Source organism: Psittacula echo (assembly GCF_963264785.1).
Source record: "Psittacula echo genome assembly, chromosome: 15".
Taxonomy (NCBI): domain Eukaryota; kingdom Metazoa; phylum Chordata; class Aves; order Psittaciformes; family Psittacidae; genus Psittacula; species Psittacula echo.
In genome coordinates, this window is record NC_137751.1 from 7979286 (window position 1) to 7995273 (window position 15988).

The following is a 15988-nucleotide window of genomic DNA, read 5'->3' on the forward strand; positions in this document are numbered from 1 at the left end:
AACCAGCTGAGTAGCAGTTTACATGGAAAGTTTTATTCTACAAGAAGCAACCCTCAGCTAGTTAGGGGAAATAGAGGGTTGGTGGAAGCCAACTGCTGAGCTTCATGAACTTTAATGTTCTAACAGTTGAGGAAAAAACAATGCTGTTCATCAGACCTAAGCAAATAACAAAGGCAAAAAGGAAAGAATCTGAAGCCTGCAGTATCTCCTCTCCATTCAACACACTTTCTTTCACGACCCAATAAGGGAGGCAGGCTCAGCTGTAATGCAAGAACAATGTAATGATTAACTTTAACACGAGGATCAGGTGTTCTTGAGCTTTTGTACAACACCTGCTGTTCTACTTTATATTGCTGGAAGATCAACAAGATTTCCAATGCTATTTTTACTCTAACAACAGGCAACTAGGCTCAGTTACACACTCTCCCTTTCACTCCCTTTGCTAAGCACATTCCAGAGCAGCCCCTTTGAGGCCCTTTAAGTGGCTCAGCCAAGGAAAACATGACTTTCATCACTAGCTTTCTGCTTTCTATTTTTCTTTCTAAGCACAAATGCATTCTCCCACTACCACAAATGATAGTGAATTCTCCATGCCTGAAGAAACTGTAGGGACCAGCACACCCAGAGTGCAAAGCAGATTCCATTACTCAAACTCCATGTTTGTGACATATTCATTCTTCTAGACATATAGATTTATGTATCAACCCCAGAATACTGTCATCAGTTGGGACATTTTACTCAATTATCTTGATTTTTTTTCTGGATCTGAATTCTATTAATGTTTTTACATACAGCAGCTGAGTTATGTCAGTTACACCTACACAAAACCCATGTCTGACTCTCAGAAGAGCAACACCTTAATTATGCCACTATTGATGTTTTAAAATCCAGATTACTAAAAAGAAAATACTTGATATTTCTTGGAGCAAAGCATAGCAGAAGTTGAAAAAAAAGTAGCTAGGAAAATCTTCAAAGCTTCAAGTATAGGACTAAAATGCCTTTTGAATCCTCCTCTTTCCACAGCCTAACAAACATAGTTGTCTTATCACAAATACACAAGGACCACATGTGATGAATGAATCGATTTGTGTATTTCAGTACTGCGTCAAAACCAGGCTCGCATGCATAACTGAAGAGCAATGGTGAAGTTTCATAAGCTGAAATAAAAACTGAGCATGTCTTACTTTGGGTTGCAACTCACCCTAGGATCTCAGCATCACAAGAACTAATAGCTTATGATGAAGAAAGAACTACACTTTATCTACAAAGAACATGGAAAGTCTTTGAGGTTTAGGCTGTTTCTTGCCATTCCATAGATTAAACTTGATGGGTAACCTATCTTGTTGCTATAAATGAAGCTCAGAAATAAAAACACATTGCTATTGATATATAATAATGAAAAAGATACTTGTATTTAGGTAAGTTCTCTTTAACTAACTAAAATTTTAAGATTAACATTTCCTTGCAACTATGGTAAAACTGCAATAACAAAGCGCTGTAACATTTAAACAATCAACATGAATAATGTGACATACAAGATGCAGCTAACAAGAACAGAAGATTTAACTTTTCAGTAGTCTTTAACAAATGCTGCCCAAGTTTGCATTAAAAAAAAGAAAAAAGCCTTACTACTTTTTCAGTAGCAGGTAACCAAAACCCCAGCATTAAAAAGGCTTTTTGAGACTGAAGTGAGCAACAACCCAGCCAGCACAAAGCACACACAAATGTCAACTCTACTCCTGACTAATTTTGAAAAGGCAACAGTTGTAGCCAGTTTAAATGACTCAACAGTACTGACTCAAGGCCTTGAAATCTTAAGAAGTTAGCGCAATGTTCTGCAACTACAGATCTCCAGATAAAAAGACAAACACAGAAGTAAACTGGAGCCAAACAAGTTCACTTGTTAAGAGGGTATCCCTCTAGTTTGTACTAGGTTTAACTTCCCAGCTGATGCAAAATGCAGTCCTAAATAGGCACTGCAGTAATGTCTAACAGTATGCAAACTTCAGTCACTTTAAGGACCTTACAAAATACAAAGATACAACTGCTGTTACTACTGCTTTTGGCTTAAATTTTTTTTTTTTTTTAAAAATACTTCACTATAATAAAGAAGTCTTCACAGTTGGCAATACCCAAGTGCAATACTGGGAGCTCATATTTGCGTATATAAACAATTTTGATGTAACATCACATCTCTCATTGCCAGTACTTTGTTACATTTCTGCAACCAACACCACATGGAGATCAGAGATATCTGGCTCCCGATCTGAAGCCGAAAACACCAGTGAAAGTAACACAAAAGACTAACAGGAAATTTAAGGTCTACCTGTTAATACGGAGGGGGAGGAGGCCACAACTGAAAGAATTAAATGAATTTACAACAAAAAGTCATTATTTACATGCATTACTTAATACTAACTGACAGTAGTTACCTAATGATTTATTTTGGCTACTCTGCCTTCTTTATGATTACTGAGAAGAAAAATATACTTCACTTTTCATGTAATTGGCCATGGACAAGAGGTCAAGACTGTTATTCTGGTCACATGAATGCAACTAACAAGGAAAGTCAAGAGAGCAAAAGGAAAAATTACATACCAAAGTCCATTCTATCTTTTTGGTTTCTCTGAAGCAAACCCAACAGCAGGTCAGCCAGATAAGCTGATGTTTCCCTAGGAATACTGCACACAAGAGGAAGTAAAACATGCATTAAATTTAATGTATGCATTAAATAATGCATAGCACATTAAATTTCAGAAAGTCAGCATTCTGCCACGTCCCTACATCTTTACTATGCATGCTCTACAGCCTTAGCACATAACCCTTGCAACTCAGCAAGGTACAGTGAAGGCAAGATGCAACACGAGTCGCTGGTATCATACTACATCCTTGCAAAGAGAGCAACATCAAATATTTTTATGAATCCCTAGCATTCCCAAAGATGAAAAAGTGTTTAGTCAACAAACTCAAGTGACAGAAAAGGCCATGGTGACATACCTAGGAATCAAATTCCTGTTCTTTTCATAGAACATTCTCAAATCTTGAGGACTATTGGCCTGTCAAATAAAAATGTACATTATTAAAGCTTAGTTTCATGTACAAAATAGCTTTTGTATGTATGCACAAATACGCAAAAAGGAGGCTTTTGCATATAAAAGGAGGCATTAAAGAAGAAAAACCCAAGCACAACAGTAACTTCAGTACTGTGTATCCTCATACATTTCCTCTGGACTGAACACATGAACCTCACAGACTAAGTATGAGCACCTTCTCCCTTGCTATTATCCTCAAATAATCTGGACTTTGAACCACTGACACTACATTCAGGTATCAGTATTTACTTCTGTTTGCATGAATGGAAGGAAAAGCCCTAGGAGTTTCCATGAGACTAAAGAGGGAAAAGGAAATAAAGTGTTACCTGAAAAGGTGGTTTTCCAACAAGACACTGATAAATCACAGTTCCTATGCTCCACAGATCTGCTTTAGCATCATAGTGTTGAGACATAATCACTTCAGGGGCCTGGAAAGAACAGCGAAGTCTCAGAGGGGAAAAACAGAACAGCAAAGCCACAGCAATACAAATTCTACAGTTCTTCTGTCAGAACAGTATTAACAGAGACCACTTGATTGTAAGACAAAATTAACATTTTAATTTGCATCACATGACTTGAAAGGTAAAAGTTCTATCTGAAAGCTATGTTTCAAAACCACAGAAAACTAGAAAAGTTCTAAAGAAAGCACCTAACAATTAGCATGTATGGAATACAAGGTTAAGTGTTATTTACTTGGTTTATGCAGTGCCCCTCATGGATATATAACAAAGCATTTCATAAGGATTATTATTACCACCATTTTACACATACAAAAATGAGCCAAGGAAAAGTCAAAATATCTTTCTATGACCTTAGAGTACAGTAGTGGTAGTGCCCAAGTCAGACAGTTCAGTGCTCAACTGACAATCACACTACTTAGTAAAAATTGATAGCCATTAACCCAAATTTTTAGAAAAACCCCAAACAAACAGAATAAACCCCAAATGCGAGAATACATTAAATAACCAGAATTAAACATCAAGTAGCTTTTTAACTCCTAGTCTGTATTTGATCACTTCTGATTTTCTTAGAAACTGAGAAGGAGATAATGCCTTATTTTCAGGGGGAAAAAATGTGTTAAGTGGGAATGAAACCACTTCATAGAAAAAAAAAAAATAATGCTAGGATGTATTGCCTTTTAATTCTCCAAGATTTTTCCTCCCTGCATTGCTAACAGATGTTCAATGACTCTGATTTTAACAACTGCGATCTCCACATCACAAGAAAACAGGCACTAGTAAAACTATGGAAAGGTGAACTGCATGCTGACCCCAATACTTCTGAAGCAGCATTAGGCATTTGCCAATCTGCAAGCAGTAGCTTATTTTGTTCTAGAAGGAGAATGTTTGAGATAAGAAACATAATCTGAAATATACTGTCACCTACCATATACATAGGGGAACCACACAGAGTTGCAGCCATCATGTTGCTATGCAGATAACGAGCAAAACCAAAGTCAGCTACATAAAGAAACACATTTGTCAATGAAAAGAAAGAGAATTTTCATATTTTTAGAGTTTAAAAATTGTCTGTCTTACTGAAATCTGCTACAATTACCAGCTAGAGAGAAAAAAATACACGTATAATGTATAGCTAACTACATGGAATAGTAAAATCTATGTTCCACTGAAAGAATAATGTATTATCTTCCAAAGAGCAAGCCAAGAAACAGCAGTGGCATAGTTTGTACAAACTGCTGCTCCACCATCTCCCAGCTGCAGAGAACACTGTCTGGCATCAGCAGGGAAGGATTAAAGTCAGCGGCTAAATATAAATGGTTCATTAAGAGTGATGAATATATAATCTGCTTCAGTGAAATCACATCAGGTAGAAGTATAAGAAGGCAAGTTTCCGATGCCTGAATTTTCCACGTAGGCAAAAGCATCTGAAACTATCAAGGAAGGCCAGCAAGAGAAGAAAGAAGTTTTGTCTCCTCTGAGCTGCTCAGACGATGGATTGAGTTGGAACAGATCTCAGATTTCAGCTGAGCAAACGCACAGAAAGTAAACTTGTTTAAAATAAGGTATTTTTAAATAGACATTTTAACAGACAAGAGGTTAAAATGCCTTAATTGTCCTCTGAAGAGGAGTTTGGTAGTATCCTGAACAACTGACATCTCCCCCAGTTACAATGCCAAACCTTCTTCTGTCAAAAATAGGTCATAACCTACATTTCTAAACTTCTCAAATAACCCTTAGGAGGGTCTACCACAAAAACACCCCCAGCTGGAACTGAGACTGGATTCGTGCATGCACACACACTGAAATGGACTAAAGGCTACTCAAAGTTTCAAAGGTTACAGATTTATGTCTAATTAAAATAGCTTAATACTAGAAACATCAGCTAAATAGGTTTCTTTTTCCTGCAGATTTACTCAAAAAGGCCTTTATGACTCCATCTTTCTTATACTGAGAATCTGTATTACAGCATAAAGCTCATCATTCTAGACTTACTGCCTGATTTGCATAAATTTAATATACACCATATCCAGTACACCCTCTGTGCTTTCAGTACAAAGACACTTCAGAGCAGGAAAACAATCCAACAGTGATAATTTACCGTTACATCAGAGAAAAGCATATTTACCTATTTTAATGCGTATCCCACTGACACTTGACTTCCTACGACTGGCATAAGACAACAAAATATTCTGTGGTTTAAGATCCCTGTGAATGATTCCTTTACTGTGCAGAATGCGCATTGCTGCTGCAATCTGCTGGAGGAACACACGGATGGTGTCTTCACTGAGAGTTCCTTTAGCTGGAAATAACATACACATTAACAGATGAGAAAATAAATATCATTATCTTCGGGCAAAAAGCAATAAACTTCACAGTGATTGACTGTGAGAACAATGAAGACAATCAACCCATAGCAAATTACATTCAGAACATTCCAGTCTTCAGTGTTTTCCTACAAAGGTATATACTCCCAACAACATACACATCTCCATAGTTTTACACTAGTTACAGTACTCAATGATCTGGGTTTATACTACTTTATTCAACATTGTAGCATAATAATTAAAAAGCCTCTCAATCACCATTAAATCTTAAACTTATCAAAAAGGCAAAGGAGCCACGAAAATAAAAGAACTTCACAGTTTAGAACATTAAATATATCTACAGTCTTCTTACAATCTGAAGCCACAAAATCTGTTCTTTAAAAAATTATTATGGGGATGCAAATAACCACTCTGCTAAAAAAAATTTCGTCCATGATAAAATTTGGAAGGGAAAAAATAAGATGTACTTTTGAAAGTCTCCTCAGAAGGTATTACCTCACTCTGCAGGATGAAAAAGTACTGAACACAGGAGCTGGATTATACTGTATGAGTCTTTCAAAGGATTTTAAGAGAAGTGAATTAGGCTTTTAATATGCACAGTTACCATAACAATAACTGTTCACAGAAAGATTTCTTCAACATACTGAGATACAAAGGCAAGTAGAAGAATATTTTCATCAAGAAAAATAGGAAGGTTACTATCTCTGCTCAAAATTTTGTTAGGAATAAGAATTGATTTGTCATGATTCTGTAACTTGTGTCTTCCCTTTGGGAAGAGCCACACTGAAGGGCAAAATCACTTCTAAACCAGCAGTGCCTCTTTGTATGAAGTGTTACTATATAAGTAATTCAGTATTTTTAAGTGCAGATATTGGAAAAGAAAGCAGGTGGAATCAAAACACTGGGAGCAGCCCCCAAAACACAACTTTAGTAATAGAAAACCACACATTTTTCAGCATCCTATTTATGGCTAGTTACATGTTCTCCCTCATTTACAAATAAGGAAATATTAAATTCAACTGTTTCAAAAGCTTTGGCAAAAAGCAGTTTCTGCCTGTGTATTATTTTATTTACCTTCATTGATACAGTGGTTTTAGTTTCAATTACGAGTGGCATTTAAACACACTATTTTTAGACAAATGCAAAAACCTTATGGCTCCCTGCAGCTTCAAAATTAAGTTTTCAAGTTACCAGGGTGGCACACAAACACAAACAGCACTCTGGTGCTGACCTCGACTGAGACTGAATAAAACACTCAACAGATTCTTGGTGAATTTATAAAGAGGGGACTCGAGAAATCACACCAGGATGAACATGCATTGTGGAATTACAGACATTTCATGAGCAGAAAAAAATTTAAAAGACAAGAAAAAAACCCTTAGAGAAACATCAGAGCATTACAGGAATATAGAATATAAGCATTTAATGCAACAGCTTCAGAATAGGGAAATACAGCGATCAATTACCTTGTAAGTAATCTGCCAAATCCCCACCATTGCAGTACTGTTAAAAAGAAAGGTTTTTATTCAAAACACAAATACTGAAACTTGCTTTATATTTTTTACTTTGTAATCTTTTAATGAAAATGGGAAGATCTTTCAGCTGTTTGCCTTAAAATTATTTTGTTGATTATCTGTAATTAATAATTTGAGATGTAACACTTCATCAATACTTCCAGTATCAGAAAATTAAATGGAATACTTTATGGAACAAACGCTGCTAATTTAGCAGTGCATAGGAAGTAAATAATCTAGTTTTCAGAACTGCTTGCTTTAACAAGTCATGGTTCTTTTGCAGCTGTGCAACGACGTTTTGTCTAAAAAACACCTTTATAATCAGCCAGAAAGAAACATGTACGTTAACAAATACCTCCATTACCAAGAAGACAGAATTGGGCATTTCCTGAAAGAGAAGAAGAACAAATCCCATTTAAGAATATGACAAGACAAAGCCTTCAGCATCTACATTAACCAAGTTTAACATGAGATTTTTTCTATCAACTGAGACACCTCATGTTAAAGTCACTGTTTTAGAGGGTAGCAGATAAACACATTCCCCACCATTAAATACTTCAACTTTTCAAAACATAAGCATTTGTAAAAAGAAACTACCAGGCAACAAATATCCTGAAGACTAAAGCTACCATTTGAAAGAGCATCATACAGTCAGTAACACCAGTTTCCGCTGTATATCACTCCCTCAGCTTTCAAGTGCCAGTAATATTTAGTCACAAATACTGGATAGAGTTACAACCCATAAGCACGACAATGTGGCTATGATAACGAGCTTTCTGAGGAGGAAATCCAAAGTTACACTCCTTGCTTCTGGGTAAAACAAGCTTTGGTTCTGCCATCTGACAGGCCAAAGGCCAGTCAGAAATCACAGAGCAGTTAACTGTCTGGAATAAACCCAAATACTATTCTGTAGGATAATTACTTCAGGAGTCATGCATACTTCTGCAAAATATCTCCCTCAGCAAGTCACTGGCAGAAGCGCGTCCCTGCCACGGACCTAAATGCTTTATGGCAAAGGTGCGATTTGTTATGGCAGCCCTATTGAGATTTTCAAAAGCACTGACCTCCTTTGACCTAACCTGTTTGCAACCTGAATTCCCCCTCTTGTAACTGGGTAAAAGTTACTGAAAGATTAGCCAACTTCTACTGTAAATTATCTACACATGCCACAAAAATGCAGTAAAAATATCTGTGCTTAAACCCAACCCTAACAAGAACATTCACCTTTTTTTACAAATACTTATTCTGTGAGGGAAGAATAAGCCTACCTGTCTATGCCAATAACCAACATCATTTTCCACAAAGCCTCCTGCATATAAGTTTTGTTGCGCCTACAGCTGGCAACAAAACAAAGTTGAAAACACTCAGAGATCTTTTATAAACTAAAAGCATTTTTTCCCTATGAGCTGATTGAGTAAGACAGAAAGAACACAAAGGGAAGCAGAAGGAAACGTAAGGACATAGACTAAACAGGATGATGGTTTTAGTTGCATGGTAGGTTACCTCCTTTTCAGTTTAAAAATAAACAAAGGATTGACAGTTTGTGGGAAAATATGTTTTTAAGACAGTTGAAGTAAAATACCAAGATGGCAAAACACACAAGGCCAGGCATATACCCCAGCTCAAAGTGGAAATGTCAGCCTGACTGTATTCAGCTAACTAGTGTCAAAAAGAAAGTCAAAAGGGACACTGCATAGCAAAACAAAAGCTGTGAACTTAAGTCACCTTTCTCAGTGCTTGTGTTAAAGCTTCAGTACATGTTCGCTTTGACTGACCTGGCAAGAACTAGCACAAGAGCACCATTTTCAAGGGCTCACTAACAGATCAGACTAGGAAGCTTGAAAAAAAAAATAAAGTAAAAATGGGCCCGTAGGCCCATGTGAAGGAAACCAAAGACCTCAACTATCACACACAGCACATGGATGGCACAACCCATTAAAGCAAATTTCTACCAAACCATCACAGATACAGATATCACTACAGATAACTATACCAAGTTCAGTTCAAGATGAACTGGCTGTTTTAAGGTTAATTCAATACTGTATTAAGCTGCTTCGCTTTCGGGAAGCATTTAGTTTAGCCACTCTTGTCTGTGTTACAGAAATGCATTTGAGGTTCTTTCCAGCTCAGAATATCAAGGACATTACAGATCTCTTTACATTTGGAAATCAGCCTCAAAGAAAGCAAGTTTCTAGGAACATTAGTCAAATCTGTTGGGAATGAAAAGCAAACTCCAAGCAATACAGAATATTAAAGCAGCAGCAGATCACGTTTCAGAAGTCCCAATTGTTCAATGTTTCTGTAATAGCTGTGACCAATGCAAACCATAATCTGCAATCCTCTAAATGCCTCAAAACCTAAAGTGTATACATTAAAGCAAAAAAAAGGATAATTACTTGTTCTGTAAATTACTGAAAACACGTAATGATAAATGCTGTTTCTTTCTACATAGTTCTTTTGCAAAATCTCACAAGACAGAAACTCACTCTCTTTCAGGAACCCCAAGGATGACAAACAGCAACTCTGAGATCCACATTTATCAAACTAAAAATTCTGCCAACTGCAGAGCATGTATTTAAAGGACAATTGTGATGTGTAAAAGAATAATGCAGCTAAGAAGCATGGAAACTGTCCGTTTTCCAGTGACAAGAAAGAAGCCCAGCTAATGGATTTCCACCCGAGCATAGCAATCCCATGAATCAGAAATAGATGTTCCACAGCGTCAGTGCCTCCACTACACAACAGTCTCTATACAAAACCAACAGCTTATGGCAGTATGTAATGCTCAGCTCACAACAGACATTTATTCATCTCAAAACTAAGAGAATGTGTTTTCTGGATTCCCTTGGAAAGTCCTTTCAAATCAAACTGCTCTCTTCAGAAACACAGAGTTGATGATTTGTCCTTCTGTACTAACCCTCACCTGCTTAAAGAAAGCCACTACATTTCCCCCCAGTAGAATCATTCATCTTATTTTGACCAATATTCTTGATTTAAAATACTCAAACAAGTCACTTGGTTAAAGTCATACTAAGAATTAGAGTGTTTCCTTTTGTAGCTTGGATAATTCTTTTTTTACTAAACCAGGTAAGATTAAGAGGTTTCACAAAGAGATTGTCCCAGACCAGTGTCGTGGTTTAAGCCCAGGCCGTAAATTAGAACCACGCAGTCTACTTCCCCCCCCACACCCTTTCTTCCCCCCGCTCCTAGAGAGACAGGGAGGAGAATCGAAAGAATGCAACTCCCACGGGTTGAGATAAGAACAGTTTAATAACTAAGGTATAACACAAATCACTACTGCTACCACCAATAATAATAAAGGAAATAATAAGGGAAGAGAATACAACACCTCACCACCCGCCGACTGATAACTTGCCCCCCACCCAGCAGTGATCCAGTCCTTCTGGGTAACTCTCAGTTACATCCTGGGCATGACGTGCTGTGGTACGGAATACCTCTTTGGCTAGTTTGAGTCAGGTGTCCTGTCCCTGCTTCCTCCTGGCTTCCCCTCCTCCCTGGAGGAGTCCTTGGTCAGACCAAATATCACTGTTATCAGCTCTGCTTCCAGGCCGAAAGTCAAAAACAAAGTGCTGCACCAGCTACTAAGAAGGAACAAAAATCACTGCTACTGCTGAACCTGGACAACCAGTCAAAAGTCCTTCCTCATTTGTATTGCTAAAGTAATACTTGGCACACTACTGGTACCAAGCTCCCCAGTCACATCTCATCTCAACTTTAACACATAACCGAACACTTTTCAATACCCCACCAATGCAAATGTTAGTTCACAACAGCTGAAGTGTTCATCCCTCAGATTTTGCATTACAGTTCTTGGCCAGCCTGACTGTGGATGTGATCTCCATTTTGGGAATACACTCAGAAGGCACAAGTTAATTCTGTAGTCATACGTTTCCCTCCTAAATTATTCTGCTGAAAAATATCATTCTCTATTATCAGTCTCTAGACTTGCGATAGCTGTGGACTTGCAAAGCAAAGTGCTCAAAAAAGAAAAGATTAGGAAACCACCATGTTTCAGACCTATCATGCAGGAATAAAGTTGACCTAGCAAGCTGTTCTAAACTGCTTTTGAATATTTACATCAATACACAGATCATAAAATTACTGCAGCTGGAGTTATTCTCGCCTACACTTCTACCTGGAAAAACAATGAAGCAAAACAAACGTATGCTGTGTTGCAACAATTACAGAACAGTTTTGCCCAGCATGCCCTGCTTTGTTGCTTGAAATTTTCTTGACAAAACCCATTTTTGCTCCTTATTCTGAATCTAGGTTTAACTTCTAAGTTGAAGTAAAAGACGACAAAGGTTAATAGGAAACCATTTTACAACTCTGAAAGCTTACAGATAAACCTAATAGAAAGGCATTAAGAGGCAACATATTTGCCAAAATTTGCTCTGTTTTAATCCCAGTGGTCTCAGAGGATGTGAAGTTCCAACCCAAAGCACAGGCTCAGTGAAGCAGTTCATTTTAAAGTCATTAATCGAAAAAGAAGTCAAAACATTCATGGTTACTTCTGACAGCTGTTGCTAGAACTCTGGTGTACTGGCAGAAACATACTCTAGATTTCTTTGGGGTTAGAAAGTCCTCTTTTAGAACAAGCTGAAAGTCTGCAGGGAGCTCTTGGTGAGCTGTCAAAGCTGAAACTGGCAAATAAACAGTTAACATGCTCCTGTTCAAGGCCCGTAGATTCTGGTTAGCTGGAGTTTATGAGAGTTAACCTGACAGCTTGTGCACTGCTATTATCCGATTGATTTTCTGATATGTTAATTTGTGCTTTATTTGTTTTGGGTTTTTTTTTTTTTTGTTGGTTGTGGGTTTTGTTTTCCATTGGGTTTGGTTTTTTTGTTACCACTAAATTAATTCTGCAGAAGTTCTAATGATTTAGTTGAAAAAATAACTGGCCCAGATCTTTTTAAGGCTGTTTCTTACTGTATTACAGATACTTGGTTTCTTTCTGTGTGTACCACAGCAGCAGCTTCTACCATGTTCAGCTCCCATCATGCAAAGGACTGAACATTTTGTTAGTTGTGACTAAATGTTAAGTCTTAGACTAAATGCCACTTGACATGTGCCTTTAGGATTCGAATAGCATGCATGCTGCCAATTATTTACATAAAAGAGCAATCAGCCATAGAGAAATGTATCACAATAGCCAATCATTCATTTTCTGTTATGTGAAACACTGTACTTAACTAACACTAAAACACAAAAGAAAGGCAAAACTGTTGACAGCACACTAAACATTTACCACACTCACATACTAGAAGATCATCTGAAACAGTTCTGAAATACAAATTACAGCATCTAGGCACAGCAGGTAAGCTAAGGACTATGTAGTATTTCCAACTCTTTGGTTCTGGTGGCCAAAACAAATTCCAACTGGTTGTCCCTAACCTTGAACGCCTACACTGGTGTCATTCCTTACAGCCCAATATTGTTGTAACCAACCTTCCAGCTATCATCAGCTGCCAGGTAGTATTTCAAAATCTTTACAATTTCTACAGGGCAGGATTTCTCTTTTTGCCTGAACAGCATGTTTTCACATGACTATTTCCACACACAGTGAGGATGGATACTGGCAAACACAGCAGACTTACAGAGCTGAGAGAAAAAAAAAAAATATACTAAGATATCCTCTTTCAAAAGACAACAGTTCAGAAACAGCTATGATGAAAGTATGGAGGCAATCAAAGCTGTGAGAAACCAAGAACAAGAGCACACACCAGAACACTTGAAGCAAATGCCTCAAGAAACATGCAATACTAGCAGACCAACTGGAGTCCTTGGGTAAACCAAACAGCAAGATTTAATTCCAACTGGTAGAACAACAGGTATAGATAGTATGTTTCATTCCACAGCATCCCAAGAACTCAGAGGCACCTGTGTATAAGTAACGACTGAGATGCAGGTACCAGAAGGACTACTGGATTTGCTCTCATAGCTTTCACTGCTGTCAAAGATAGCAGAAACAGCTGCAGTTATTTTGTCTGCTATGTAGCAACAAGCTAAGGCAAGAAACAATTTCTGTTCAGATACTGTTTCTTCACTAACACACAAGAAATTAGTTATCCCCAAACTACTGCTCAAATAGCAAACTTCAGACTCCATACAGTGAAGATATTAATTCATTCTAAAATGCTATCTCCAAGATACATTACAGCTTTCATTCTGATTGCTGACATTCAAAAGAGGTTTTGAATTAAATTATTTGCTAAAACTGGCACTGTCTGGCACTGTGTAAGAGATTAGTTCCACCCAGCACACACTTGGGATCATGAACTGCACAAAACTGTAAATTCATGTCCTAAATATAACACATTCCAAATAACTCACTGATACCTTCATACTTCAGTATAATACTTTATACAAGGACCTCAATGTACTTTATACTGGTGAGTTGGAGGTTATTTTAGGTTCCTTTTGCTTTTGAGAAACAGTGGGCTCCATTTCCTCAATTAACAGGATCCAAGATCAATCTTCTTTTGCAGGATGAATGACATCTCACAGCACCACCATGTGAAAAGAGCTGCATTCTTATGCCATTTGAGAGATTCCGGGTTCTTTTTTTTCTTCAAATAAAAGACTATCAAAGTCTTGCTCAAGAAGATAAATAAAAATAGGTCTCAACTGGTTACGTCTTGCTATCCATTGATTATAGTCTGGGGTGTTTTAGGCATTTAACTTTGTGAAAAAGATTAATCTCGCCTTTAGAGGTGAGCTTCTTATATTTATTTTTCAGAGCCCTACTACTGCAAAACATCTGCCTCTCACAGATGAAGAGGTCATACTTCAGTTTATCTGCACAAATGTCTTCAGGCTTAGAACCACTGGTCTCCACACCCGGGTGTGCAGATCCCCAGCCTTCTGAGATGGCACAAGCAACAATGGTATGCACTGCTCCTCTGCTCACATCAAATGCTGAACTGCAGATCAAACCTGCCAGTGTTGCATGTAAACACCTCACAGAAATCAAGGGCAATTATTGTGCTGGCACCAGAACAAAAGATTTTGATGCCAACCAATGCACACACCAATTCATTCGGGTGTGTCTCTGGATGAATGGCATTTCTAGTAATTTATCTCAGTGCACCCTGTACATACCAAGTAACCTATCAAAATGGTGTTCACAGGAGCTGAAGCAACAGTAATGTATAAAAGCTTTTAAAATATTCATATACTCTCCACAGAATGGTTCACAAATTCTCCTCAGGTCTAATTAAAACCTAATGCCGTATGTCTCTTTATTACACTGATTTATATTCATATAAACAAACAGAGATGAAAGAGAAGGAACCTACCTCCTGTGAAAAGAATTCCAAATTAAGTCTTTTGCAATATGTAAAATAACAACTACCCTTTCATTCTCAAAGATATATTCCGAATTGCTACACAGGGATACAGTTTTAATCTCAAAGTACTGCCATTAAGTACAAATAATTTCATTTACCACTATGACATGTAAAAATATTTCTTCTTCATTGCAATTAATTTACACATTTCTACTTAGTTTTGCTACTTACATTTCACACCATCTTTTCTATCTGGAAACTTGATGCAACAACCAGTTCTTGGATTATTCAGCTAAATGGTTTGCCAAACATTACATCTAAAACATGAGCTTTTTCTTATTTCAAACTGTTTAAGGTTAAGAAAAACTTCAGACCAACAGAACTATAAAAATAAAACAAGACTCCCAGTCACACTGAGATCTTCCTACTGTGACAGACTCCACTGGCTGTAGCACTGAGGCAAAAAAAAAAAATAGCTTCAGCGACTTAAAAATTGCTTAAAATCCTAGTCTTATCTGCTGTACTATATCACCATGTCCACAATATTATGGCAAACACAAAGGGCAGTACATGCTAGAACATGAAATGCTGAAGAAAATAAGTAGGTGTAACAGCCCAGTAGACATGTAAATGCTTTGCATAGTGTTCATTCTTGCTGGGTTATAAATTAATGTAATCATACAAGTTAACGATGGATAATATTTCACAAACACAGCCCTGTGTAGGAAGGGAAAAGCTTATTTGTTCAAGTGTCACATTCTTTAGATCATATTTTGTAAAGCAATTTCTTCTATAGATGTAGCATCATACTGCCAGGCTTTATGTTTTCCATTAACATGCTTGAAATATGCCCAAGGTATGAGACACAGGTTTTCCCTTCTCTTCAACTGCTGATTTTATTTAAATGCAACAGTCAGTGACAAGCAGCACCATTCTCTTCTCAAATGAAGAGCACAGAACTGATCATTCAAGAAGTCCTGTCACTCTACAGCCACCCTCTCCTGTGGCTGAGAAGCATAGAAGTTATATTTATAAATAACCTTTAGGTAAAGAAACAACAGACAAACGTACAGCTCTGCCCTCTCTTCCCTTGTGGATGCTCTATGCGTAGATCAAAAGAAGAAAGAGCCTTTCCAAGGCTTAGAAGACACACAATGTTAAATCACCAAAATACATACCTAGTCAACTACCCTCAGCGCAAAGCTTAGAAAGTAATGCTCACATATAAATAAGTGTAAATGATAAATCCGAAATTCAGCTGCTTACTCACACACCAATGCCCTCAGT

General features: G+C 37.4%; 1 protein-coding gene across 1 annotated transcript in view; it reads right to left on the reverse strand.

Moving 5' to 3' along the window:
• The window catches only part of ULK2 (unc-51 like autophagy activating kinase 2), a gene marked incomplete at its 5' end in the record, with an annotated part of 38292 nt that overhangs the window by 18134 nt on the left and 4170 nt on the right, over positions 1-15988 (reverse strand). The window contains 7 exons of the mRNA XM_080629965.1: positions 2599-2681; positions 2998-3056; positions 3419-3520; positions 4479-4552; positions 5679-5852; positions 7344-7380; positions 7747-7779. Coding sequence (XP_080486091.1) covers positions 2599-2681; positions 2998-3056; positions 3419-3520; positions 4479-4552; positions 5679-5852; positions 7344-7380; positions 7747-7779 — 562 coding nt within the window. The remainder of the gene's footprint in view (positions 1-2598; positions 2682-2997; positions 3057-3418; positions 3521-4478; positions 4553-5678; positions 5853-7343; positions 7381-7746; positions 7780-15988) is intronic.